The sequence below is a fragment of the Phyllobates terribilis genome, unplaced genomic scaffold (assembly GCF_046119375.1).
Source record: "Phyllobates terribilis strain yellow unplaced genomic scaffold, ASM4611937v1 Scaffold_4183__1_contigs__length_64001, whole genome shotgun sequence".
Taxonomy (NCBI): domain Eukaryota; kingdom Metazoa; phylum Chordata; class Amphibia; order Anura; family Dendrobatidae; genus Phyllobates; species Phyllobates terribilis.
The window spans coordinates 37977-64002 of record NW_027366935.1 but is presented as its reverse complement, the minus strand read 5'-3'; the positions used below and the strand labels follow the sequence as shown (position 1 = coordinate 64002).

At 46.5% G+C, this 26026-nt stretch overlaps 1 protein-coding gene across 1 annotated transcript; it reads right to left on the bottom strand.

The window, feature by feature from the left end:
• On the bottom strand, nucleotides 1–25621 carry LOC141248962 (ketohexokinase-like). The gene is made up of 8 exons (XM_073669507.1): nucleotides 25550–25621; nucleotides 13822–13956; nucleotides 10354–10488; nucleotides 5718–5790; nucleotides 2567–2713; nucleotides 951–1039; nucleotides 400–557; nucleotides 1–117 (listed from the first exon to the last, which is right to left on the bottom strand). Exons 3-8 carry the CDS (start codon nucleotides 10479–10481, stop codon nucleotides 29–31), a joined length of 684 nt encoding a protein of 227 aa, XP_073525608.1. The 5' UTR covers nucleotides 10482–10488; nucleotides 13822–13956; nucleotides 25550–25621; the 3' UTR covers nucleotides 1–28.
• Between the last annotated feature and the right edge of the window lie 405 nt (nucleotides 25622–26026).

Sequence of the window (26026 nt, the reverse complement as noted above, 5' to 3'; positions counted from 1 at the left end):
GTCCTTGTCGAAATGAAGAAACGAGGTCTCAGGAGACGATGCCATCGTAGCCCTGTATTCCACACTTCTTCCCGGCTATACGACAACCAAACGTGATGGCCTCTTGCATAGACTGACCTGAGAAGAAGGAGAGCTCGATGATATTCACATGTGGACGTTGCTGGTCGTTCATTGAGTACAGATCATGTTAAACATGGACATTGCTGACCCCCATACCACACAAAGTGCTGACCCCGCGATGTGACTGTGCACCCAGCACCATCTCAGCCCTAAATTCGGCTTTTACTCTGATTTTCCGTTTTGTGATTTTTTTGATGCATAGGGACGTTTCATGGTAACTGTGTAATATACGAACGACACGCACAACATGGCCACGTGTAAGGAGTGAAGGAGGCATACCTCTAGATAGGGCATAGATTACAGAAGCATTGAAGGTGTCTCCAGCGCCAAGGGTGTCTACAATTGTCTCTGGGGGAAAGGAAGGAGAATGGAGGACACGTCCATCTGGTCCCAAAGCGTCAGCTCCTTGTTCAGCCCAAGCACAGACCAGAAATGCCCTGCAGAAATCAAGATCACAGAGATGGGTGGGGTTCATGAGAGGGTCCATCCACCTTATAATGTCAATGCTTCCCCACAGTCAATTCTGGTTCCCAGGAAGAAAAGCTATGAAATATCTGGGCAAACATGTCTATATCATGTGTCTGACCAGAAATAAGCTGCCATAGAGGCAATGACACCGGAAAATGTCATCATTGCCACATTACATGACAGAGTACTTATATATTAGAACTAACAACTTAGAAAAAGGAGGAGATCGGCAGATCAGACCATGAGGCATCTGGAATCTAAATGCCTGTCGACACATGGATACACCGATACGACCATAAGAACAATAGACACAAGAGCTTCTTAATTACGTGAAGTCATAGAGGTTACAAATGGCGGCTCACCCATTCTTCACCCGTGGATAGAATCCTACCACAGCCTCAGATGATGAGGTAAACCCAAAATGTCTGGCAACATCTTTACTGACAAACACCTGAAGAAAACAGATATCATCACATAAAAAGACCACACAAGGGTATGAAAACCAGACAATGGTGTGAAGACCACATAAAGGTGTGGAGACCACATAAAGGTGTGGAGACCACATAAAGGTGTGGAGACGACATAAAGGTGTGGAGACCAGACAACAGTATGAAGACCACACAACAGTATGAATACCACACAATTGTATGGACACTAGACAAAGGTGTGAAGACCACACAAGGGTATGAAAACCAGACAATGGTGTGAAGACCACATAAAGGTGTGGAGACCAGACAACAGTATGAAGACCACACAATTGTATGGACACTAGACAAAGGTGTGAAGACCACACAAGGGTATGAAAACCAGACAATGGTGTGAAGACCACATAAAGGTGTGGAGACCAGACAACAGTATGAAGACCACACAATTGTATGGACACTAGACAAAGATGTGAAGACCACACAAGGGTATGAAAACCAGACAATGGTGTGAAGACCACATAAAGGTGTGGAGACCAGACAACAGTATGAAGACCACACAATTGTATGGACACTAGACAAAGGTGTGAAGACCACACAAGGGTATGAAAACCAGACAATGGTGTGAAGACCACATAAAGGTGTGGAGACCAGACAACAGTATGAAGACCACACAATTGTATGGACACTAGACAAAGGTGTGAAGACCACACAATAGTATGGAGATCAGACAACAGTATGGTGATCACACAATGTAATGGAGACAACACAACTGTATAAAGACCACCTGATGTTAGAAAAGGGAGGATGGGTGGGATGTCAGTGATGGTAGGATGAGGGGATGTCAGTGAGTAAAGGGAGGGTGGGTTTGATATTAGTGATGGCTGGGATGACAGTTATGGGAGGATTGGGGGATGTCAGTGATGGGGGATGTCAGTGATGGGAGTATTGGGGAATATCAGTGATAGGAAGATGGGTGGGATGTCAGTGATGGAAGGATGTCAGTGATGGAAGGATGGAGGATGTCAGTTATGGGAGGATGGATGGGATGGGAGGATGTCAGTGATGGGAGGATTGGGGAATGTCAGTGATGGGGGGATTAGGGGATGTCCGTGATGTGAAGATGGGTGGGATGTCAGTGATGGGATGCCAATGATGGGATGTCAGTGATGGGAGGGATGTGAGGCAGAACTACATGTTAGTATCATATAAATTAGATTTATACGACCTGGTACCGACAGTGGAATAGAAAGAATATTGTTATATTATTAGAATATTATATTATATTATAGAATAATATTATTTGTTTTCGATATTTATCCCCAAATAAGTAAAATGTTCTACTACAGGTTGGGTGGAAGCGTGTGCAGGTATTGGATGGACCCATGAGTCAGGGGCATCAATACGACCAATTTATACAAAGAGCGGAGAGTGTCTGAACCCGCCGGATCCATGGAGGTGATCACATTCTTGCACACAGGACCATCAGCTATGAACATGCCCGGAATTAATGGGGGCCACGCTTACTGCTGGGTCGTCACCACTCTCCCTCTTACCACATCGCCATATTGGAATAATTGGTACAACTCTTCGCGCTCCTTCTCTATCTCTACGGAGACAGTGATCCGCTGGTCGGCGGGGTGGCTCTGGTTATAGGCGGTTACTCTATGGATCATCTTTATCTGCTCATCTGCATTTCGCCCCTGGAAAATGAAAGATCAAAGGTCACAAGGTTTGGCTGCCAGTCACTTCACGTCACTCTCTGATGACCAGCGCCCTCCAGCCTTTCCTCTATGATGACCAGCCTCCTCCAGCCTGTCCTCCATGATGACCAACCCCCTCGAGCCTTTACTGCATGATGACCAGCCCCTTCCAGCTTGTCCTTCATGATGACCAGCCTTTACTCTATGATGACCAGCTCCCTCCAGCCTGTCCTCAATGATGCCCAGCCCTCTCCAGCCTTTACTCTATGATGACCAGCCTCCTCCAGCCTGTCCTCCATGATGACCAGCCCCCTCGAGCCTTTACTGCATGATGACCAGCCCCTTCCAGCTTGTCCTTCATGATGACCAGCCTTTACTCTATGATGACCAGCTCCCTCCAGCCTGTCCTCAATGATGACCAGCACCCTCCAGCCTGTCCTCCATGATGACCAGCCCCCCTCAAGCCTTTACTCCATGATGACCAGCCCCCATTAAGCCTTTACTCCATGATGACCAGCCCTCTTCAGCCTATCTTCCATGATGACCAGCCCCAATCAAGCCTTTACTCCATGATGACCAGCACCCTTCAGCCTGTCCTCCATGATGACCAGCCCCCCTCCAGCCTGTCCTCCATGATGACCAGCCCCCCTCAAGCCTTTACTCCATGACGACTAGCCCTCTTCAGCCTGTCTTCCATGATGACCAGCTCCCCTCAAGCCTTTACTCCATGATGACCAGCCCTCTTCAGCCTGTCTTCCATGATGACCAGCCCCCTCCAGCCTTTACTCCATGATGACCAGCCCTCTTCAGCCTGTCTTCCATGATGACCAGCCCCCCTCAAGCCTTTACTCCATGATGACCAGCCCCCCTGAACCCTTTACTCCATGATTACCAGCGCCCTTCAGCCTGTCCTCCATGATGACCAGCCCCCATTAAGCCTTTACTCCATGATGACCAGCCCTCTTCAGCCTATCTTCCATGATGACCAGCCCCCCTCAAGCCTTTACTCCATGATGACCAGCACCCTTCAGCCTGTCCTCCATGATGACCAGCCCCCCTCAAGCCTTTACTCCATGATGACCAGCCCTCTTCAGCCTATCTTCCATGATGACCAGCCCCCCTCAAGCCTTTACTCCATGATGACCAGCACCCTTCAGCCTGTCCTCCATGATGATTAGCCCCTTCCAGCCTTTACTCCATGATGACCAACACCCTCCAGCCTGTACTCCATGATTACCAGCACCCTCCAGCCTGTCCTCCATGATGATTAGCCCCCTCCAGCCTTTACTCCATGATAACCAGCACCCTCCAGCCTGTCCTCAATGATGTCCAGCCCTCTCCAGCCTTTACTCCAGGATGACCAGCACCCTCCAGCCTTTACTCCATGATTACCAGCGCCCTTCAGCCTGTCCTCCATGATGATTAGCACCCTCCAGCCTGTCCTCCATCATGACCAGCCCCCCTCAAGCCTTTACTCCATGACGACCAGCCCTCTTCAGCCTGTCTTCCATGATGACCAGCCCCCCTCAAGCCTTTACTCCATGATGACCAGCCCCTTCCAGCTTGTCCTTCATGATGACCAGCCTTTACTCTATGATGACCAGCTCCCTCCAGCCTGTCCTCAATGATGCCCAGCCCTCTCCAGCCTTTACTCTATGATGACCAGCTCCCTCCAGCCTGTCCTCAATGATGCCCAGTGCTCTCCAGCCTTTACTCTATGACCAGCTCCCTCCAGCCTGTCCTCAATGATGACCAGCACCCTCCAGCCTGTCCTCCATGATGACCAGCCCCCCTCAAGCCTTTACTCCATGATGACCAGCCCCCATTAAGCCTTTACTCCATGATGACCAGCCCTCTTCAGCCTATCTTCCATGATGACCAGCCCCAATCAAGCCTTTACTCCATGATGACCAGCACCCTTCAGCCTGTCCTCCATGATGACCAGCCCCCCTCCAGCCTGTCCTCCATGATGACCAGCCCCCCTCAAGCCTTTACTCCATGACGACTAGCCCTCTTCAGCCTGTCTTCCATGATGACCAGCCCCCCTCAAGCCTTTACTCCATGATGACCAGCCCTCTTCAGCCTGTCTTCCATGATGACCAGCCCCCTCCAGCCTTTACTCCATGATGACCAGCCCTCTTCAGCCTGTCTTCCATGATGACCAGCCCCCCTCAAGCCTTTACTCCATGATGACCAGCCTCCCTCAAGCCTTTACTCCATGATTACCAGTGCCCTTCAGCCTATCCTCCATGATGATTAGCCCTCTCCAGCCTGTCCTCCATGATGACCAGCACCCTCCAGCCTTTACTCCATGATGACCACCCCCCTCAAGCCTTTACTCCATGATTACCAGCGCCCTTCAGCCTGTCCTCCATGATGACCAGCCCCTTCCAGCCTTTACTCCATGATGACCAGCCCCCTCCAGCCTGTCCTCCATGATGACCAGCCCCCCTTAAGCCTTTACTCCATGATTATCAGCGCCCTTCTGCCTGTCCTCCATGATGAGCAGCCCCCCTCCAGCCTTTACTCCATGATTACCAGCGCCCTTCAGCCTGTCCTCCATGATTACCAGCGCCCTTCAGCCTGTCCTCCATGATGACCAGCCCCCCTCTAGCCTGTCCTCCATGATTACCAGCCCTCTTCAGCCTGTCCTCCATGATGACCAGCCCCTTCCAGCCTGTCCTCCATGATGACCAGCCCTCTTCAGCCTTTACTCCATGATGACCAGCACCCTCCAGCCTTTACTCCATGATTACCAGCACCCTCCAGCCTTTACTCCATGATGACCAGCCCTCTTCAGCCTGTCCTCCATGATGACCAGCCCCCCTCCAGCCTGTCCTCCATGATGACCAGCCCTCTTCAGCCTGTCCTCCATGATGACCAGCCCCCCTCCATGATGACCAGCCCTCTTCAGCCTGTCCTCCATGATGACCAGCCCCCTCCAGCCTCAACACTCCTCTATGTATGAAGGTGACTGATACATACATTTTTCTTCATCTCTTACCTCCCAGTGAATCCACTTATATTGTTCCAGATCTACTTTCTGGAAGTCCTCCGCGGTCACATCAGGAAGATTCCTGTCATTGGGGATAGTACAGACTGTAAGTCCACAATCTCTGAGCGCCTCATGTAATAATACATAGAAGCGGAATACTTAATCATAGAAGCGCATGCAGTAATTCGATAGTGCGTCATTATACAAGGGCATCTGATGACAGAAGGGCAAGTAATCATTACGTCTGGTAGATCCTGAGCCGGGCGCAGCATCCTCCTCCTGACAGCACTCACTACTATTAGCATATCAGGCTGCCCAGCCTTATAGGCTGGCTCAGGTGGTGGATGTCCGCCGAGTGTTCAGGTAGTTGTTGCACAAGGTGCTATTGTTGACTGCCTTTTCTGTGTCTATTGGTGCTATATGACGAGCCCAGCTCTGCTACATCGCTGGGTAATGTGCTACACTGCTGGCTAGATCAGCCTTGGACTCTGTGACAAACTCAGCTCTAATATATTGCTGAGGTAACTCTGTTGTTCCAGCTCTGCAACAGACTCTGGGACAAACCCAGCTCTGCTACGACTGACACTTTGCTGGATGACTGCTCTTTGTTGTTCACTTTGCTGCTCAGCTTCTTCTCTGCGGAGTTCACCCTGCTTTGTTGCCAGCTCTATCTTTACACCTCCTCTGCAGTACGGCTCTGCTTCCCCGGTTCCTGATCGAGAGTCTCCTCTGCTTCTTAGTGGATGACATCTGTCGCTGTAATCACAACTCTGCTCCATCGGCTCCTGTGGTTCCTGTCTGCTCTTCCTGGTGACATTCCTCCATTACACCCTCCGCTGTTCCATCTGGACCACGGGCCGAGGACCCACCTGACCAGGTGAGACGTAACATAGCACACGAGACAACGCAAGAGAAATAACCCAAAAATGGAAAGTTACAGTTCAAACATCCGACTTTACAGACACAACATTACAGTACAGAGCCGGGCTGACTCCGCAAACTGCTATTTAGTTTTCCCCATGATCCTTGATGTGCAAGTCATCCGGGAGATGTCACTCGGCTTTAGGATGGAGGATGTACCAGTCTGCGAATCACTGATCTCCATATTGTGATTTCTCATCCTTCATGGTTTCTGCTGAAGGTCACAACGGATGAGCGGATGATATACCTGTACTCCATGTACCCAGAGTGCCGCTACCTGTACTCCATGTACCCAGAGTGCTGCTACCTGTACTCCATGTACCCAGAGTGCTGCTACCTGTACTCCATGTACCCAGAGTGCCGCTACCTGTACTCCATGTACCCAGAGTGCCGCTACCTGTACTCCATGTACCCAGAGTGCCGCTACCTGTACTCCATGTATCCAGAGTGACGCTACCTGTACTCCATGTACCCAGAGTGCCGCTACCTGTACTCCACATACCCAGAGTGCCGCCACCTGTCCTCCGTGTCTCCAGAGCGTCGCCACCTGTCCTCCGTGTCTCCAGAGCGTCGCCACCTGTCCTCCGTGTCTCCAGAGCGTCGCCACCTGTCCTCCGTGTCTCCAGAGCGTCGCCACCTGTCCTCCGTGTCTCCAGAGCGTCGCCACCTGTCCTCCGTGTCTCCAGAGCGTCGCCACCTGTCCTCCGTGTCTCCAGAGCGTCGCCACCTGTCCTCCGTGTCTCCACCTGTCCTCCGTGTCTCCAGAGCGTCGCCATCTGTCCTCCGTGTCTCCAGAGCGTCGCCATCTGTCCTCCGTGTCTCCAGAGCGTCGCCATCTGTCCTCCGTGTCTCCAGAGCGTCGCCATCTGTCCTCCGTGTCTCCAGAGCGTCGCCATCTGTCCTCCGTGTCTCCAGAGCGTCGCCATCTGTCCTCCGCGTCTCCAGAGCGTCGCCATCTGTCCTCCGCGTCTCCAGAGCGTCGCCATCTGTCCTCCGCGTCTCCAGAGCGTCGCCATCTGTCCTTCGCGTCTCCAGAGCGTCGCCATCTGTCCTCCGCGTCTCCAGAGCGTCGCCATCTGTCCTCCGCGTCTCCAGAGCGTCGCCATCTGTCCTCCGTGTCTCCAGAGCGTCGCCATCAGTCCTCCGTGTCTCCAGAGCGTCGCCATCTGTCCTCCGTGTCTCCAGAGAGTCGCCATCTGTCCTCCGTGTCTCCAGAGCGTCGCCATCTGTCCTCCGTGTCTCCAGAGCGTCGCCATCTGTCCTCCATGTCTCCAGAGCGTCGCCATCTGTCCTCCGTGTCTCTAGAGCGTCGCCATCTGTCCTCCGTGTCTCCAGAGCATCGCCATCTGTCCTCCATGTCTCCAGAGCATTGAAATCTGTCCTCCGTGTCTCCAGAGCGTCGCCATCTGTCCTCCGTGTCTCCAGAGCGTCGCCATCTGTCCTCCGTGTCTCCAGAACGTCGCCATCTGTCCTCCGTGTCTCCAGAGCGTCGCCATCTGTCCTCCGTGTCTCCAGAGCGTCGCCATCTGTCCTCCGTGTCTCCAGAGCGTCGCCATCTGTCCTCCGTGTCTCCAGAGCGTCGCCATCTGTCCTCCATGTCTCCAGAGCGTCGCCATCTGTCCTCCGTGTCTCTAGAGCGTCGCCATCTGTCCTCCGTGTCTCCAGAGCATCGCCATCTGTCCTCCATGTCTCCAGAGCATTGAAATCTGTCCTCCGTGTCTCCAGAGCGTCGCCATCTGTCCTCCGTGTCTCCAGAGCGTCGCCATCTGTCCTCCGTGTCTCCAGAACGTCGCCATCTGTCCTCCGTGTCTCCAGAGCGTCGCCATCTGTCCTCCGTGTCTCCAGAGCGTCGCCATCTGTCTTCCGTGTCTCCAGAGCTTCGCTATCTTTACTGTGTCTGCAGATCGCCGCCATCTTTCCTCCGTGTCAGCAGAGCATCGCTATCTGTCCTCTGTCTATCCAGAGCATCGTTATCTGTCCTCCGTATCTCCAGAGCACGGCCATCTATACGTGGTGCTCCCAGAATCCCGGTATTTGTACTTTGTGCCTATCTGTAAAGACACGTTGCTTCTGCCATGTTGTGTCTTTCCACAGAACATCCTGGTGCCAGCTCTTCTCCCGGACGTCCACATGATGAAAAATGTCATTCAGTGGACCAGGCCTTCTTCCATTGCTCCATGGTTCAGTTCAGCCGTCATCTCCCCTCACACATGACCCTCGTCAGGTCACTGATTTTACTTTCTTGAACCATTTTTCGTAGTTACTAAACTCTGCACACTGGCAGCAGCCTCCAAAAGACCACTGTATACCGGGAACACCCCACAAAACCCACCATATACCGGGAACCCAACATGAGTCCTCCTGTAATCCGGAAACACCCAACTAGACCTGTCAAATATCAGGAGCACCCCACAAGACCCACTGTATACTGGAAGCACCTCACAAGACCTATTGTATACTGGAAGCAATCCACAAGACCCACTGTATACTGGAAGCACCCCACAAGACCCATTGCATACTGGGAGCACCACACAGGAACCAATGTATACTGGGAGCACCCCACAAGACCTGCCGTATACTGGGAACACCCCATAATACCTACCATATACCAAGAACACCCCACAACACCTGTCGTATACTGGGAACACCCCACAAGACCTGCCGCATACTGGGAACACCCCACAAGACCTGCCGTATAGCAGGAACACCCCACAAGACCTGCCGTATAGCAGGAACACCCCACAAGACCTGCCGTATAGCAGGAACACCCCACAAGACCTGCCGTATAGCAGGAACACCCCACAAGACCTTTTGTATACCAGGAACACTCCACAAGACCTGCCGTATAGCAGGAATACTCCACAAGACCTGGAACACCTCACAAGACCCTCCATATACCGGGAACTCGTCCACAAGACCCGCCGTATACCGGGAACTCGTCCACAAGACCCGCCGTATACCGGGAACGTTCCACTAGACCCGTCATATACCAGGAGCCCCCATAAGACCTGACGGATACCAGGAACACCCCATAAGACCTGCCGTATACTGGGAACACCCCACAAGACCTGCCCTAAAGCAGGAACAATCCACAAGACCCTCCGTGTAGCAGGAACAACCCCCAAGACCTGTCATATAACAGGAACACCCCATAAGACCTGCTGTATATCGGTAACATTCCACAAAAGCCGCTGTATATTGGGATCACCACACAAGATTTGCCGTATTCTGGGAATACCCCAAAAAACCAGGAAGAAGACACGCTATATATTGAGAACACCCCAAAAGACCTGCCGTATACAGGGAACACCCCACAAGACCTGCCATATACCAGGAACACCCCACAAGACCTGCCTTATATCGGTAACACGACAAGATCTGCCGTATACAGGGAACACCCCCAAAAAACCCGCCATATCATATACCGGCAACACCCCACAAAATCTGCCGTATACCAGGAACAACCCACAAAACAAGCCATATACTGGGAATACCTCATAAGATTTGCCGGGAACAGCCCAAAATCACAATTTGCCCTTTATCCTTTATCGTTTCTGCTTCCGATATATCAAGCTCAGGAACGGACTGCTCGCTGCGGACAGTAAATCTCCCCCAACTCCGGCAGGTGTCAGTGACAATCACTCTCCTAGATTAACCGATAAGACTCAGAGATTTCTAGTCCCCTGTGATTTCGGGGGGTCAGTATAGCGCCTCTGTTCCTTACGTGTCATACAGTGTGACGGTCCGACTGCCATTGTTGATGTTTACCAGGCAGCAAGCGCAAGGAGTGTCGCCCCAGGTCTGCCAGCTCACCCGCGAGGCCTCAATGCTCCTCCTGGAGAAATCTGACATGATGAAGCTATGGAGTAGCAGGGGAAGAAGGGATTAGACAGAGGAGCGGTACTGTGCCGAGGACAGAGGAGCGGTACTGTGCCGAGGACAGAGGAGCGGGACTGTGCCGAGGACAGAGGAGCGGGACTGTGCCGAGGACAGAGGAGCGGTACTGTGCCGAGGACAGAGGAGCTGTACTGTGCCGAGGACAGAGGAGCGGTACTGTGCCGAGGACAGAGGAGCGGTACTGTGCCGAGGACAGAGGAGCGGTACTGTGCCGAGGACAGAGGAGCGGGACTGTGCCGAGGACAGAGGAGCGGGACTGTGCCGAGGACAGAGGAGCGGTACTGTGCCGAGGACAGAGGAACGGTACTGTGCCGAGGACAGAGGAGCGGGACTGTGCCGAGGACAGAGGAGCGGGACTGTGCCGAGGACAGAGGAGCGGGACTGTGCCGAGGACAGAGGAGCGGGACTGTGCCGAGGACAGAGGAGCGGTACTGTGCCGAGGACAGAGGAGCGGTACTGTGCCGAGGACAAAGGAGCGGTACTGTGCCGAGGACAAAGGAGCGGGACTGTGCCGAGGACAGAGGAGCGGGACTGTGCCGAGGACAGAGGAGCGGGACTGTGCCGAGGACAGAGGAGCGGTACTGTGCCGAGGACAGAGGAGCGGTACTGTGCCGAGGACAGAGGAGCGGTACTCTGCCGAGGACAGAGGAGCGGTACTGTGCCGAGGACAGAGGAGCGGTACTGTGCCGAGGACAGAGGAGCGGTACTCTGCCGAGGACAGAGGAGCGGTACTGTGCCGAGGACAGAGGAGCGGGACTGTGCCGAGGACAGAGGAGCGGGACTGTGCCGAGGACAGAGGAGCGGTACTGTGCCGAGGACAGAGGAGCGGGACTGTGCCGAGGACAGAGGAGCGGTACTGTGCCGAGGACAGAGGAGCGGGACTGTGCCGAGGACAGAGGAGCGGGACTGTGCCGAGGACAGAGGAGCGGTACTGTGCCGAGGACAGAGGAGCGGTACTGTGCCGAGGACAGAGGAGCGGTACTGTGCCGAGGACAGAGGAGCGGTACTGTGCCGAGGACAGAGGAGCGGTACTGTGCCGAGGACAGAGGAGCGGTACTGTGCCGAGGACAGAGGAGCGGTACTGTGCCGAGGACAGAGGAGCGGTACTCTGCCGAGGACAGAGGAGCGGGACTGTGCCGAGGACAGAGGAGCGGGACTGTGCCGAGGACAGAGGAGCGGGACTGTGCCGAGGACAGAGGAGCGGGACTGTGCCGAGGACAGAGGAGCGGGACTGTGCCGAGGACAGAGGAGCGGTACTGTGCCGAGGACAGAGGAGCGGTACTGTGCCGAGGACAGAGGAGCGGTACTGTGCCGAGGACAGAGGAGCGGTACTGTGCCGAGGACAGAGGAGCGGTACTGTGCCGAGGACAGAGGAGCGGGACTGTGCCGAGGACAGAGGAGCGGGACTGTGCCGAGGACAGAGGAGCGGTACTGTGCCGAGGACAGAGGAGCGGGACTGTGCCGAGGACAGAGGAGCGGGACTGTGCCGAGGACAGAGGAGCGGGACTGTGCCGAGGACAGAGGAGCGGTACTGTGCCGAGGACAGAGGAGCGGTACTGTGCCGAGGACAAAGGAGCGGTACTGTGCCGAGGACAGAGGAGCGGTACTGTGCCGAGGACAGAGGAGCGGGACTGTGCCGAGGACAGAGGAGCGGGACTGTGCCGAGGACAGAGGAGCGGTACTGTGCCGAGGACAGAGGAGCGGTACTGTGCCGAGGACAGAGGAGCGGTACTGTGCCGAGGACAGAGGAGCGGTACTGTGCCGAGGACAGAGGAGCGGGACTGTGCCGAGGACAGAGGAGCGGGACTGTGCCGAGGACAGAGGAGCGGTACTGTGCCGAGGACAGAGGAGCGTTACTGTGCCGAGGACAGAGGAGCGGGACTGTGCCGAGGACAGAGGAGCGGGACTGTGCCGAGGACAGAGGAGCGGGACTGTGCCGAGGACAGAGGAGCGGGACTGTGCCGAGGACAGAGGAGCGGGACTGTGCCGAGGACAGAGGAGCGGGACTGTGCCGAGGACAGAGGAGCGGGACTGTGCCGAGGACAGAGGAGCGGGACTGAGCCGAGGACAGAGGAGCGGGACTGAGCCGAGGACAGAGGAGCGGGACTGAGCCGAGGACAGAGGAGCGGTACTGTGCCGAGGACAGAGGAGCGGTACTGTGCCGAGGACAGAGGAGCGGTACTGTGCTGAGGACAGAGGAGTGGTACTGTGCCGAGGACAGAGGAGCGGTACTGTGCTGAGGACAGAGGAGTGGTACTGTGCTGACAGCACTGGTTTCCTGAGATGCAGGAATAGAGGAGAGTCGGACATGTACTGCAGTTCTATAATGCACCATTTTGGATCTGCAGAGGACACTGACCGGCCCCCGCACAATCACACTTCTGTATTCATTGGGCCACCACACACCAGACTGAAGCCGCATCCCCAGCAGAACATTACAACACATAGCACCCCACGCGGCTCTGCACCCCACGCTGCTCTGCACCCCACACGGCTCTGCACGCCACACGGCTCTGCACCCCACACGGCTCTGCACCCCACACGGCTCTGCACGCCACACTGCTCTGCACCCCACGCGGCTCTGCACCCCACTCTGCTCTGCACCCCACACGGCTCTGCACCCCGCACGGCTCTGCACTCCACACGGCTCTGCACGCCACACGGCTCTGCACCCCACACGGCTCTGCACCCCACGCGGCTCTGCACGCCACGCGGCTCTGCACCCCACGCGGCTCTGCACCCCATGCGGCTCTGCACCCCACGCTGCTCTGCACCCCCACGCGGCTCTGCACCCTACGCGGTTCTGCACCCCACACTGCTCTGCACCCCACGTCGCTCTGCACCTCACGCGGCTCAGCACTCCATGCTGCTCTGCACCCCACGCGGCTCTGCACCCCACACTGCTCTGCACCCCACGCTGCTCAGCACTCCATGCTGCTCTGCACCCCACGCGGCTCTGCACCCCACGCTGCTCTGCACCCCACGCCGCTCTGCACCCCACGCCGCTCTGCACCCCACGCGGCTCTGCACCCCACACTGCTCTGCACCCCACACTGCTCTGCACCCCACACTGCTCTGCACCCCACACTGCTCTGCACCCCACGCCGCTCTGCACCCCACGCCGCTCTGCACCCCACGCGGCTCTGCACCCCACGCGGCTCTGCACCCCACACTGCTCTGCACCCCACACTGCTCTGCACCCCACACTGCTCTGCACCCCACACTGCTCTGCACCCCACGCGGCTCTGCACCCCACGTCGCTCTGCAGGCTCCCACCAACCACTGTGACACAAACCTGTTCCTGTGAAGGATGGTGCGGCTCCCATTGGTAATGTTGCTGATGACTATGGAAGCCGGGAAGGATGAACCAGGATGAGACACAACATGTCGGACGTCTATGCCGTAACTGGTCAGACTGTCCACTGTAAAACTGTGCGGGAGGGGGCAGAGGCAAAGAGCGGGGGCAATTAATGACAGAGAAGAGGCATCAGGATCACACAGAACAGGAGGCAGATTATCTATCATCTGGATCACCGGGATTACACGCCGGCCGGATGAATTACCAGAAATAAAGAAAAAAATAACACTGCCCCCATAGGAAAACCAAGAGAAAATGTGGAGTGTGCACAGATGATATAGTACTATACGGGTGTAATAGAAGGGTAGACGTCCTGGATTATATAATACTATACAGGTGTAATAGAAGTGTAGACGTCCTGGATTATATAATACTATACGGGTGTAATAGAAGTGTAGACGTCCTGGATTATATAATACTATACGGGTGTAATAGAAGTGTAGACGTTCTGGATTATATAATACTATACGGGTGTAATAGAAGTGTAGACGTCCTGGATTATATAATACTATACGGGTGTAATAGAAGTGTAGACGTCCTGCATTATATAATACTATACGGGTGTAATAGAAGTGTAGACGTTCTGGATTATATAATACTATACGGGTGTAATAGAAGTGTAGACGTCCTGGATTATATAATACTATACGGGTGTAATAGAAGTGTAGACGTTCTGGATTATATAATACTATACGGGTGTAATAGAAGTGTAGACGTCCTGGATTATATAATACTATACGGGTGTAATAGAAGTGTAGACGTCCTGGATTATATAATACTATACAGGTATAATAGAAGTGTAGACGTCCTGGATTATATAATACTATACGGGTGTAATAGAAGTGTAGACGTCCTGGATTATATAATACTATACGGGTGTAATAGAAGTGTAGACGTCCTGGATTATATAATACTATACGGGTGTAATAGAAGTGTAGACGTTCTGGATTATATAATACTATACGGGTGTAATAGAAGTGTAGACGTCCTGGATTATATAATACTATACGGGTGTAATAGAAGTGTAGACGTCCTGGATTATATAATACTATACGGGTGTAATAGAAGTGTAGACGTTCTGGATTATATAATACTATACGGGTGTAATAGAAGTGTAGACGTCCTGGATTATATAATACTATACGGGTGTAATAGAAGTGTAGACGTTCTGGATTATATAATACTATACGGGTGTGATAGAAGTGTAGACGTCCTGGATTATATAATACTATACGGGTGTAATAGAAGTGTAGACGTTCTGGATTATATAATACTATACGGGTGTAATAGAAGTGTAGACGTTCTGGATTATATAATACTATACGGGTGTAATAGAAGTGTAGACGTCCTGGATTATATAATACTACGGGTGTAATAGAAGTGTAGACGTCCTGGATTATATAATACTATACGGGTGTAATAGAAGTGTAGACGTCCTGCATTATATAATACTATACGGGTGTAATAGAAGTGTAGACGTCCTGGATTATATAATACTATACAGGTATAATAGAAGTGTAGACGTCCTGGATTATATAATACTATACGGGTGTAATAGAAGTGTAGACGTCCTGGATTATATAATACTATACGGGTGTAATAGAAGTGTAGACGTCCTGGATTATATAATACTATACGGGTGTAATAGAAGTGTAGACGTTCCTGGATTATATAATACTATACGGGTGTGATAGAAGTGTAGACGTTCTGGATTATATAATACTATACGGGTGTAATAGAAGTGTAGACGTCCTGGATTATATAATACTATACGGGTGTGATAGAAGTGTAGACGTCCTGGATTATATAATACTATACAGGTGTAATAGAAGTGTAGACGTTCTGGATTATATAATACTATACAGGTGTAATAGAAGTGTAGACGTCCTGGATTATATAATACTATACGGGTGTGATAGAAGTGTAGACGTTCTGGATTATATAATACTATACAGGTGTAATAGAAGTGTAGACGTCCTGGATTATATAATACTATACGGGTGTAATAGAAGTGTAGACGTTCTGGATTATATAATACTATACGGGTGTAATAGAAGTGTAGACGTCCTGGATTATATAATACTATACGGGTGTAATAGAAGTGTAGACGTTCTGGATTATATAATACTATACGGGTGTAATAGAAGTGTAGACGTCCTGCATTATATAATACTATACGGGTGTAATAGAAGTGTAGACGTCCTGATTATATAATACTATACGGTGTAATAGAAGTGTAGACGTTCCTGGATTATATAATACTATACGGGTGTAATAGAAGTGTAGACGTCTGGATTATATAATACTATACAGGTGTAATAGAAGTGTAGACGTCCTGGATTATATAATACTATACAGGTGTAATAGAAGTGTAGACGTTCTGGATTATATAATACTATACAGGTGTAATAGAAGTGTAGACGTCCTGGATTATATAATACTATACGGGTGTAATAGAAGTGTAGACGTTCTGGATTATATAATACTATACGGTGTAATAGAAGTGTAGACGTCCTGGATTATATAATACTATACGGCTGTAATAGAAGTGTAGACGTCCTGGATTATATAATACTATACAGGGTGTAATAGAAGTGTAGACGTTCTGGATTATATAATACTATACAGGTGTAATAGAAGTGTAGACGTCCTGGATTATATAATACTATACAGGCTGTAATAGAAGTGTAGACGTTCTGGATTATATAATACTATACAGGTGTAATAGAAGTGTAGACGTTCTGGATTATATAATACTATACGGGTGATCTTAGAAAGTGTAGACTTCTGGATAATATAATACTATAGGGTGTCTGGATTATATAATACTATACGGGTGTAATAGAAGTGTAGACGTCCTGGATTATATAATACTATACAGGTGTAATAGAAGTGTAGACGTCCTGGATTATATAATACTATACGGCTGTAATAGAAGTGTAGACGTTCTGGATTATATAATACTATACGGGTGTAATAAAAGTGTAGACGTCCTGGATTATATAATACTATACGGGTGTAATAGAAGTGTAGACGTTCTGGATTATATAATACTATACGGGTGTAATAAAAGTGTAGACGTCCTGGATTATATAATACTATACGGGTGTAATAGAAGTGTAGACGTCCTGGATTATATAATACTATACGGGTGTAATAGAAGTGTAGACGTCCTGGATTATATAATACTATACGGGTGTAATAGAAGTGTAGACGTTCTGGATTATATAATACTATACGGCTGTAATAGAAGTGTAGACGTCCTGGATTATATAATACTATACGGGTGTAATAGAAGTGTAGACGTCCTGGATTATATAATACTATACGGGTGTAATAGAAGTGTAGACGTCCTGGATTATATAATACTATACGGGTGTAATAGAAGTGTAGACGTCCTGGATTATATAATACTATACGGCTGTAATAGAAGTGTAGACGTTCTGGATTATATAATACTATACGGCTGTAATAGAAGTGTAGACGTCCTGGATTATATAATACTATACGGGTGTGATAGAAGTGTAGACGTCCTGGATTATATAATACTATACGGGTGTAATAGAAGTGTAGACGTCCTGGATTATATAATACTATACGGGTGTAATAGAAGTGTAGACGTCCTGGATTATATAATACTATACGGCTGTAATAGAAGTGTAGACGTCCTGGATTATATAATACTATACGGCTGTAATAGAAGTGTAGACGTCCTGGATTATATAATACTATACAGGTGTAACAGAACTGTAGACGTTCTGGATTATATAATACTATACGGGTGTAATAGAAGTGTAGACGTCCTGGATTATATAATACTATACGGGTGTAATAGAAGTGTAGACGTCCTGGATTATATAATACTATAGAGGTGTAATAGAAGTGTAGACGTCCTGGATTATATAATACTATACAGGTGTAATAGAAGTGTAGACGTACTGGATTATATAATACTATACGGGTGTAATAGAAGTGTAGACGTCCTGGATTATATAATACTATACGGGTGTAATAGAAGTGTAGACGTCCTGGATTATATAATACTATACGGGTGTAATAGAAGTGTAGACGTCCTGGATTATATAATACTATACGGGTGTAATAGAAGTGTAGACGTTCTGGATTATATAACACTATACGGGTGTAATAGAAGTGTAGACGTCCTGGATTATATAATACTATACGGGTGTAATAGAAGTGTAGACGTTCTGGATTATATAATACTATACAGGTGTAATAGAAGTGTAGACGTACTGGATTATATAATACTATACGGGTGTAATAGAAGTGTAGACGTCCTGGATTATATAATACTATACGGGTGTAATAGAAGTGTAGACGTCCTGGATTATATAATACTATACGGCTGTAATAGAAGTGTAGACGTCCTGGATTATATAATACTATACGGGTGTAATAGAAGTGTAGACGTTCTGGATTATATAACACTATACGGGTGTAATAGAAGTGTAGACGTCCTGGATTATATAATACTATACAGGTGTAATAGAAGTGTAGACGTTCTGGATTATATAATACTATACGGGTGTAATAAAAGTGTAGACGTTCTGGATTATATAATACTATACGGGTGTGATAGAAGTGTAGACGTCCTGCATTATATAATACTATACGGGTGTAATAGAAGTGTAGACGTTCTGGATTATATAATACTATACGGGTGTAATAGAAGTGTAGACGTTCTGGATTATATAATACTATACGGGTGTAATAGAAGTGTAGACGTCCTGGATTATATAATACTATACGGGTGTAATAGAAGTGTAGACGTCCTGGATTATATAATACTATACGGGTGTGATAGAAGTGTAGACGTTCTGGATTATATAATACTATACGGGTGTAATAGAAGTGTAGACGTTCTGGATTATATAATACTATACGGGTGTAATAGAAGTGTAGACGTTCTGGATTATATAATACTATACGGGTGTAATAGAAGTGTAGACGTTCTGGATTATATAATACTATACGGGTGTAATAGAAGTGTAGACGTTCTGGATTATATAATACTATACGGGTGTAATAGAAGTGTAGACGTTCTGGATTATATAATACTATACGGGTGTAATAGAAGTGTAGACGTTCTGGATTATATAATACTATACGGGTGTAATAGAAGTGTAGACGTCCTGGATTATATAATACTATACAGGTGTAATAGAAGTGTAGACGTCCTGGATTATATAATACTATACGGGTGTAATAGAAGTGTAGACGTCCTGGATTATATAATACTATACGGGTGTAATAGAAGTGTAGACGTCCTGGATTATATAATACTATACGGGTGTAATAGAAGTGTAGACGTCCTGGATTATATAATACTATACGGGTGTAATAGAAGTGTAGACGTCCTGGATTATATAATACTATACGGGTGTAATAGAAGTGTAGACGTCCTGGATTATATAATACTATACGGGTGTAATAGAAGTGTAGACGTTCTGGATTATATAACACTATACGGGTGTAATAGAAGTGTAGACGTTCTGGATTATATAACACTATACGGGTGTAATAGAAGTGTAGACGTCCTGGATTATATAATACTATACAGATGTAATAGAAGTGTAGACGTTCTGGATTATATAATACTATACGGGTGTAATAGAAGTGTAGATGTCCTGGATTATATAATACTATACAGGTGTAATAGAAGTGTAGACGTTCTGGATTATATAATACTATACGGGTGTAATAGAAGTGTAGACGTTCTGGATTATATAATACTATACAGGTGTAATAGAAGTGTAGACGTTCTGGATTATATAATACTATACAGGTGTAATAGAAGTGTAGACGTTCTGGATTATATAATACTATACGGGTGTAATAGAAGTGTAGACGTCCTGGATTATATAATACTATACGGGTGTAATAGAAGTGTAGACGTCCTGGATTATATAATACTATACGGGTGTAATAGAAGTGTAGACGTCCTGGATTATATAATACTATACCGGTGTAATAGAAGTGTAGACGTTCTGGATTATATAATACTATACGGGTGTAATAGAAGTGTAGACGTTCTGGATTATATAATACTATACGGGTGTAATAGAAGTGTAGACGTCCTGGATTATATAATACTATACGGGTGTAATAGAAGTGTAGACGTCCTGGATTATATAATACTATACGGGTGTAATAGAAGTGTAGACGTTCTGGATTATATAATACTATACGGGTGTAATAGAAGTGTAGACGTTCTGGATTATATAATACTATACGGGTGTAATAGAAGTGTAGACGTCCTGGATTATATAATACTATACGGGTGTGATAGAAGTGTAGACGTTCTGGATTATATAATACTATACGGGTGTAATAGAAGTGTAGACGTCCTGGATTATATAATACTATACGGGTGTAATAGAAGTGTAGACGTCCTGCATTATATAATACTATACGGGTGTAATAGAAGTGTAGACGTCCTGCATTATATAATACTATACGGGTGTAATAGAAGTGTAGACGTTCTGGATTATATAATACTATACGGGTGTAATAGAAGTGTAGACGTCCTGGATTATATAATACTATACGGGTGTAATAGAAGTGTAGACGTCCTGGATTATATAATACTATACGGGTGTGATAGAAGTGTAGACGTTCTGGATTATATAATACTATACAGGTGTAATAGAAGTGTAGACGTCCTGGATTATATAATACTATACGGCTGTAATAGAAGTGTAGACGTTCTGGATTATATAATACTATACAGGTGTAATAGAAGTGTAGACGTCCTGGATTATATAATACTATACAGGTGTAATAGAAGTGTAGACGTTCTGGATTATATAATACTATACAGGTGTAATAGAAGTGTAGACGTCCTGGATTATATAATACTATACGGCTGTAATAGAAGTGTAGACGTTCTGGATTATATAATACTATACAGGTGTAATAGAAGTGTAGACGTCCTGGATTATATAATACTATACGGGTGTAATAGAAGTGTAGACGTCCTGGATTATATAATACTATACAGGTGTAATAGAAGTGTAGACGTCCTGGATTATATAATACTATACGGCTGTAATAGAAGTGTAGACGTCCTGGATTATATAATACTATACGGGTGTAATAGAAGTGTAGACGTCCTGGATTATATAATACTATACGGGTGTAATAGAAGTGTAGACGTCCTGGATTATATAATACTATACGGGTGTAATAGAAGTGTAGACGTCCTGGATTATATAATACTATACGGGTGTAATAGAAGTGTAGACGTCCTGGATTATATAATACTATACGGGTGTAATAGAAGTGTAGACGTTCTGGATTATATAATACTATACGGCTGTAATAGAAGTGTAGACGTCCTGGATTATATAATACTATACGGGTGTAATAGAAGTGTAGACGTCCTGGATTATATAATACTATACGGGTGTAATAGAAGTGTAGACGTCCTGGATTATATAATACTATACGGGTGTAATAGAAGTGTAGACGTCCTGGATTATATAATACTATACGGCTGTAATAGAAGTGTAGACGTTCTGGATTATATAATACTATACGGCTGTAATAGAAGTGTAGACGTCCTGGATTATATAATACTATACGGGTGTAATAAAAGTGTAGACGTCCTGGATTATATAATACTATACAGGTGTAATAGAAGTGTAGACGTTCTGGATTATATAATACTATACAGGTGTAATAGAAGTGTAGACGTTCTGGATTATATAATACTATACAGGTGTAATAGAAGTGTAGACGTTCTGGATTATATAATACTATACGGGTGTAATAGAAGTGTAGACGTTCTGGATTATATAATACTATACGGGTGTAATAGAAGTGTAGACGTCCTGGATTATATAATACTATACGGGTGTAATAGAAGTGTAGACGTCCTGGATTATATAATACTATACGGGTGTAATAGAAGTGTAGACGTCCTGGATTATATAATACTATACGGCTGTAATAGAAGTGTAGACGTTCTGGATTATATAATACTATACGGCTGTAATAGAAGTGTAGACGTCCTGGATTATATAATACTATACGGGTGTAATAAAAGTGTAGACGTCCTGGATTATATAATACTATACAGGTGTAATAGAAGTGTAGACGTTCTGGATTATATAATACTATACAGGTGTAATAGAAGTGTAGACGTTCTGGATTATATAATACTATACGGGTGTAATAGAAGTGTAGACGTTCTGGATTATATAATACTATACGGGTGTAATAGAAGTGTAGACGTCCTGGATTATATAATACTATACAGGTGTAATAGAAGTGTAGACGTTCTGGATTATATAATACTATACGGGTGTAATAAAAGTGTAGACGTCCTGGATTATATAATACTATACGGGTGTAATAAAAGTGTAGACGTCCTGGATTATATAATACTATACGGGTGTAATAGAAGTGTAGACGTCCTGGATTATATAATACTATACGGGTGTAATAGAAGTGTAGACGTTCTGGATTATATAATATTATACGGGTGTAATAAAAGTGTAGACGTCCTGGATTATATAATACTATACGGGTGTAATAAAAGTGTAGACGTCCTGGATTATATAATACTATACGGGTGTAATAAAAGTGTAGACGTTCTGGATTATATAATACTATACGGGTGTAATAGAAGTGTAGACGTTCTGGATTATATAATACTATACGGGTGTAATAGAAGTGTAGACGTCCTGGATTATATAATACTATACGGGTGTAATAGAAGTGTAGACGTTCTGGATTATATAATACTATACGGGTGTGATAGAAGTGTAGACGTCCTGGATTATATAATACTATACGGGTGTAATAGAAGTGTAGACGTCCTGGATTATATAATACTATACGGGTGTAATAGAAGTGTAGACGTCCTGGATTATATAATACTATACGGGTGTAATAGAAGTGTAGACGTTCTGGATTATATAATACTATACAGGTGTAATAGAAGTGTAGACGTCCTGGATTATATAATACTATACGGGTGTAATAGAAGAGTAGACGTCCTGGATTATATAATACTATACGGGTGTAATAGAAGTGTAGACGTTCTGGATTATATAATACTATACGGGTGTAATAGAAGTGTAGACGTCCTGGATTATATAATACTATACGGGTGTAATAAAAGTGTAGACGTCCTGCATTATATAATACTATACGGGTGTAATAGAAGTGTAGACGTCCTGCATTATATAATACTATACCGGTGTAATAGAAGTGTAGACGTTCTGGATTATATAATACTATACGGGTGTAATAGAAGTGTAGACGTTCTGGATTATATAATACTATACGGGTGTAATAGAAGTGTAGACGTCCTGGATTATATAATACTATACGGGTGTAATAGAAGTGTAGACGTTCTGGATTATATAATACTATACGGGTGTGATAGAAGTGTAGACGTCCTGGATTATATAATACTATACGGGTGTAATAGAAGTGTAGACGTCCTGGATTATATAATACTATACGGGTGTAATAGAAGTGTAGACGTTGTGGATTATATAATACTATACAGGTGTAATAGAAGTGTAGACGTCCTGGATTATATAATACTATACGGGTGTAATAGAAGAGTAGACGTCCTGGATTATATAATACTATACGGGTGTAATAGAAGTGTAGACGTTCTGGATTATATAATACTATACGGGTGTAATAGAAGTGTAGACGTCCTGGATTATATAATACTATACGGGTGTGATAGAAGTGTAGACGTCCTGGATTATATAATACTATACGGGTGTAATAGAAGTGTAGACGTCCTGGATTATATAATACTATACGGGTGTAATAGAAGTGTAGACGTCCTGGATTATATAATACTATACGGGTGTGATAGAAGTGTAGACGTCCTGGATTATATAATACTATACGGGTGTAATAGAAGTGTAGACGTCCTGGATTATATAATACTATACGGGTGTGATAGAAGTGTAGACGTCCTGGATTATATAATACTATACGGGTGTAATAGAAGTGTAGACGTCCTGGATTATATAATACTATACGGGTGTGATAGAAGTGTAGACGTCCTGGATTATATAATACTATACGGGTGTAATAGAAGTGTAGACGTCCTGCATTATATAATACTATACGGGTGTAATAGAAGTGTAGACGTCCTGCATTATATAATACTATACGGGTGTAATAGAAGTGTAGACGTCCTGGATTATATAATACTATACGGGTGTAATAGAAGTGTAGACGTTCTGGATTATATAATACTATACGGGTGTAATAGAAGTGTAGACGTCCTGCATTATATAATACTATACGGCTGTAATAGAAGTGTAGACGTCCTGGATTATATAATACTATACGGGTGTGATAGAAGTGTAGACGTCCTGGATTATATAATACTATACGGGTGTAATAGAAGTGTAGACGTCCTGGATTATATAATACTATACGGGTGTGATAGAAGTGTAGACGTCCTGGATTATATAATACTATACGGGTGTAATAGAAGTGTAGACGTCCTGGATTATATAATACTATACGGGTGTGATAGAAGTGTAGACGTCCTGGATTATATAATACTATACGGGTGTGATAGAAGTGTAGACGTCCTGGATTATATAATACTATACGGGTGTAATAGAAGTGTAGACGTCCTGCATTATATAATACTATACGGGTGTAATAGAAGTGTAGACGTCCTGCATTATATAATACTATACGGGTGTAATAGAAGTGTAGACGTCCTGGATTATATAATACTATACGGGTGTAATAGAAGTGTAGACGTTCTGGATTATATAATACTATACGGGTGTAATAGAAGTGTAGGTGCTCTGGATTATATAATACTATACGGCTGTAATAGAAGTGTAGACGTCCTGGATTATATAATACTATACGGGTGTAATAGAAGTGTAGACGTCCTGGATTATATAATACTATACGGGTGTAATAGAAGTGTAGACGTTCTGGATTATATAATACTATACGGGTGTAATAGAAGTGTAGACGTCCTGGATTATATAATACTATAGAGGTGTAATAGAAGTGTAGACGTCCTGGATTATATAATACTATACGGGTGTGATAGAAGTGTAGACGTCCTGGATTATATAATACTATACGGGTGTAATAGAAGTGTAGACGTCCTGGATTATATAATACTATACGGGTGTGATAGAAGTGTAGACGTCCTGGATTATATAATACTATACGGGTGTAATAGAAGTGTAGACGTCCTGCATTATATAATACTATACGGGTGTAATAGAAGTGTAGACGTCCTGCATTATATAATACTATGCGGGTGTAATAGAAGTGTAGGTGCTCTGGACTATATAATACTATAGGAGTGGAATAGAAGTGCACGTTCCAGATTGTGGGACCATACTGGGAGTATAGACGATGTTCTAGATTTCATGGTGAAATGACAAATATAAGTTCTTAGTGGAAAAGTAGAAATTGAAAATGAATATACAGTATAGCCAGTGTTAACGAGGTCACAAACAAAGAGTACAAAGTGTCTTTATTGAACCTTGAAAGGAGAGAATACATATTCAAGACTAACGTATTTTTCGGACTATAAGACGCACCGGACCATAAGACGCACCCCAAATTTTGGGAGGAATATAGGAAAAAATATATTTTTATAGTCTGAATAGGTACGGTATCTTACCTGGGGGGCGGTGGAGCGAGGGTCACAGGAGGCAGGGTCCTTCAGGAAGCCGGTGCTCCAGCAGCGGGGAGTTGCGGTGGTGGTGGAGCAGGATGCCAGGGCCCTCCGTTCTCTCCCTCAGGAACCTGGCAGCTGCAGCAGAAGAGGTGAGATGGCTGAGGCCCGATGCCTGGCTGGAGGCGTGGCTGGGGGCCCGGTGCCTGCTGGGGGCCTGGCTGAGGCCCGGGGCTGGTGTCTGGCTGCGTGCCGGAGCCTGCCTGCGGACTGGTGTCTGGTTGCGTGCCGGAGCCTGCCTGGGGGCCGGTGTCTGTTTGTGTGCCGGGGCCCGCCTGGGGGCCGGTGTCTGGCTGCGTGCCAGGGCCCGCCTGGGGGCCGGTGTCTGGCTGCGTGCCAGGGCCCGCCTGGGGGCCGTCGTCTGGTTGTGTGCCGGGGTCTGCTTGGGGGTCGGTGTCTGGTTGCATGCCGTAGCCTGCCTGG

Bases quoted from the DNA above. Each gene is read 5' to 3' on its own strand.
- LOC141248962 (XM_073669507.1), bottom strand. From the start codon at position 10,481: ATGTCAGATTTCTCCAGGAGGAGCATTGAGGCCTCGCGGGTGAGCTGG. The intron at 5,791-10,353 runs GTAAGGAACAGA...CCCCAATGACAG, and splicing joins ACCGTCACACTGTATGACAC to GAATCTTCCTGATGTGACCG. The intron at 2,714-5,717 runs GTAAGAGATGAA...TTCATTTTCCAG, and splicing joins ATAAGTGGATTCACTGGGAG to GGGCGAAATGCAGATGAGCA.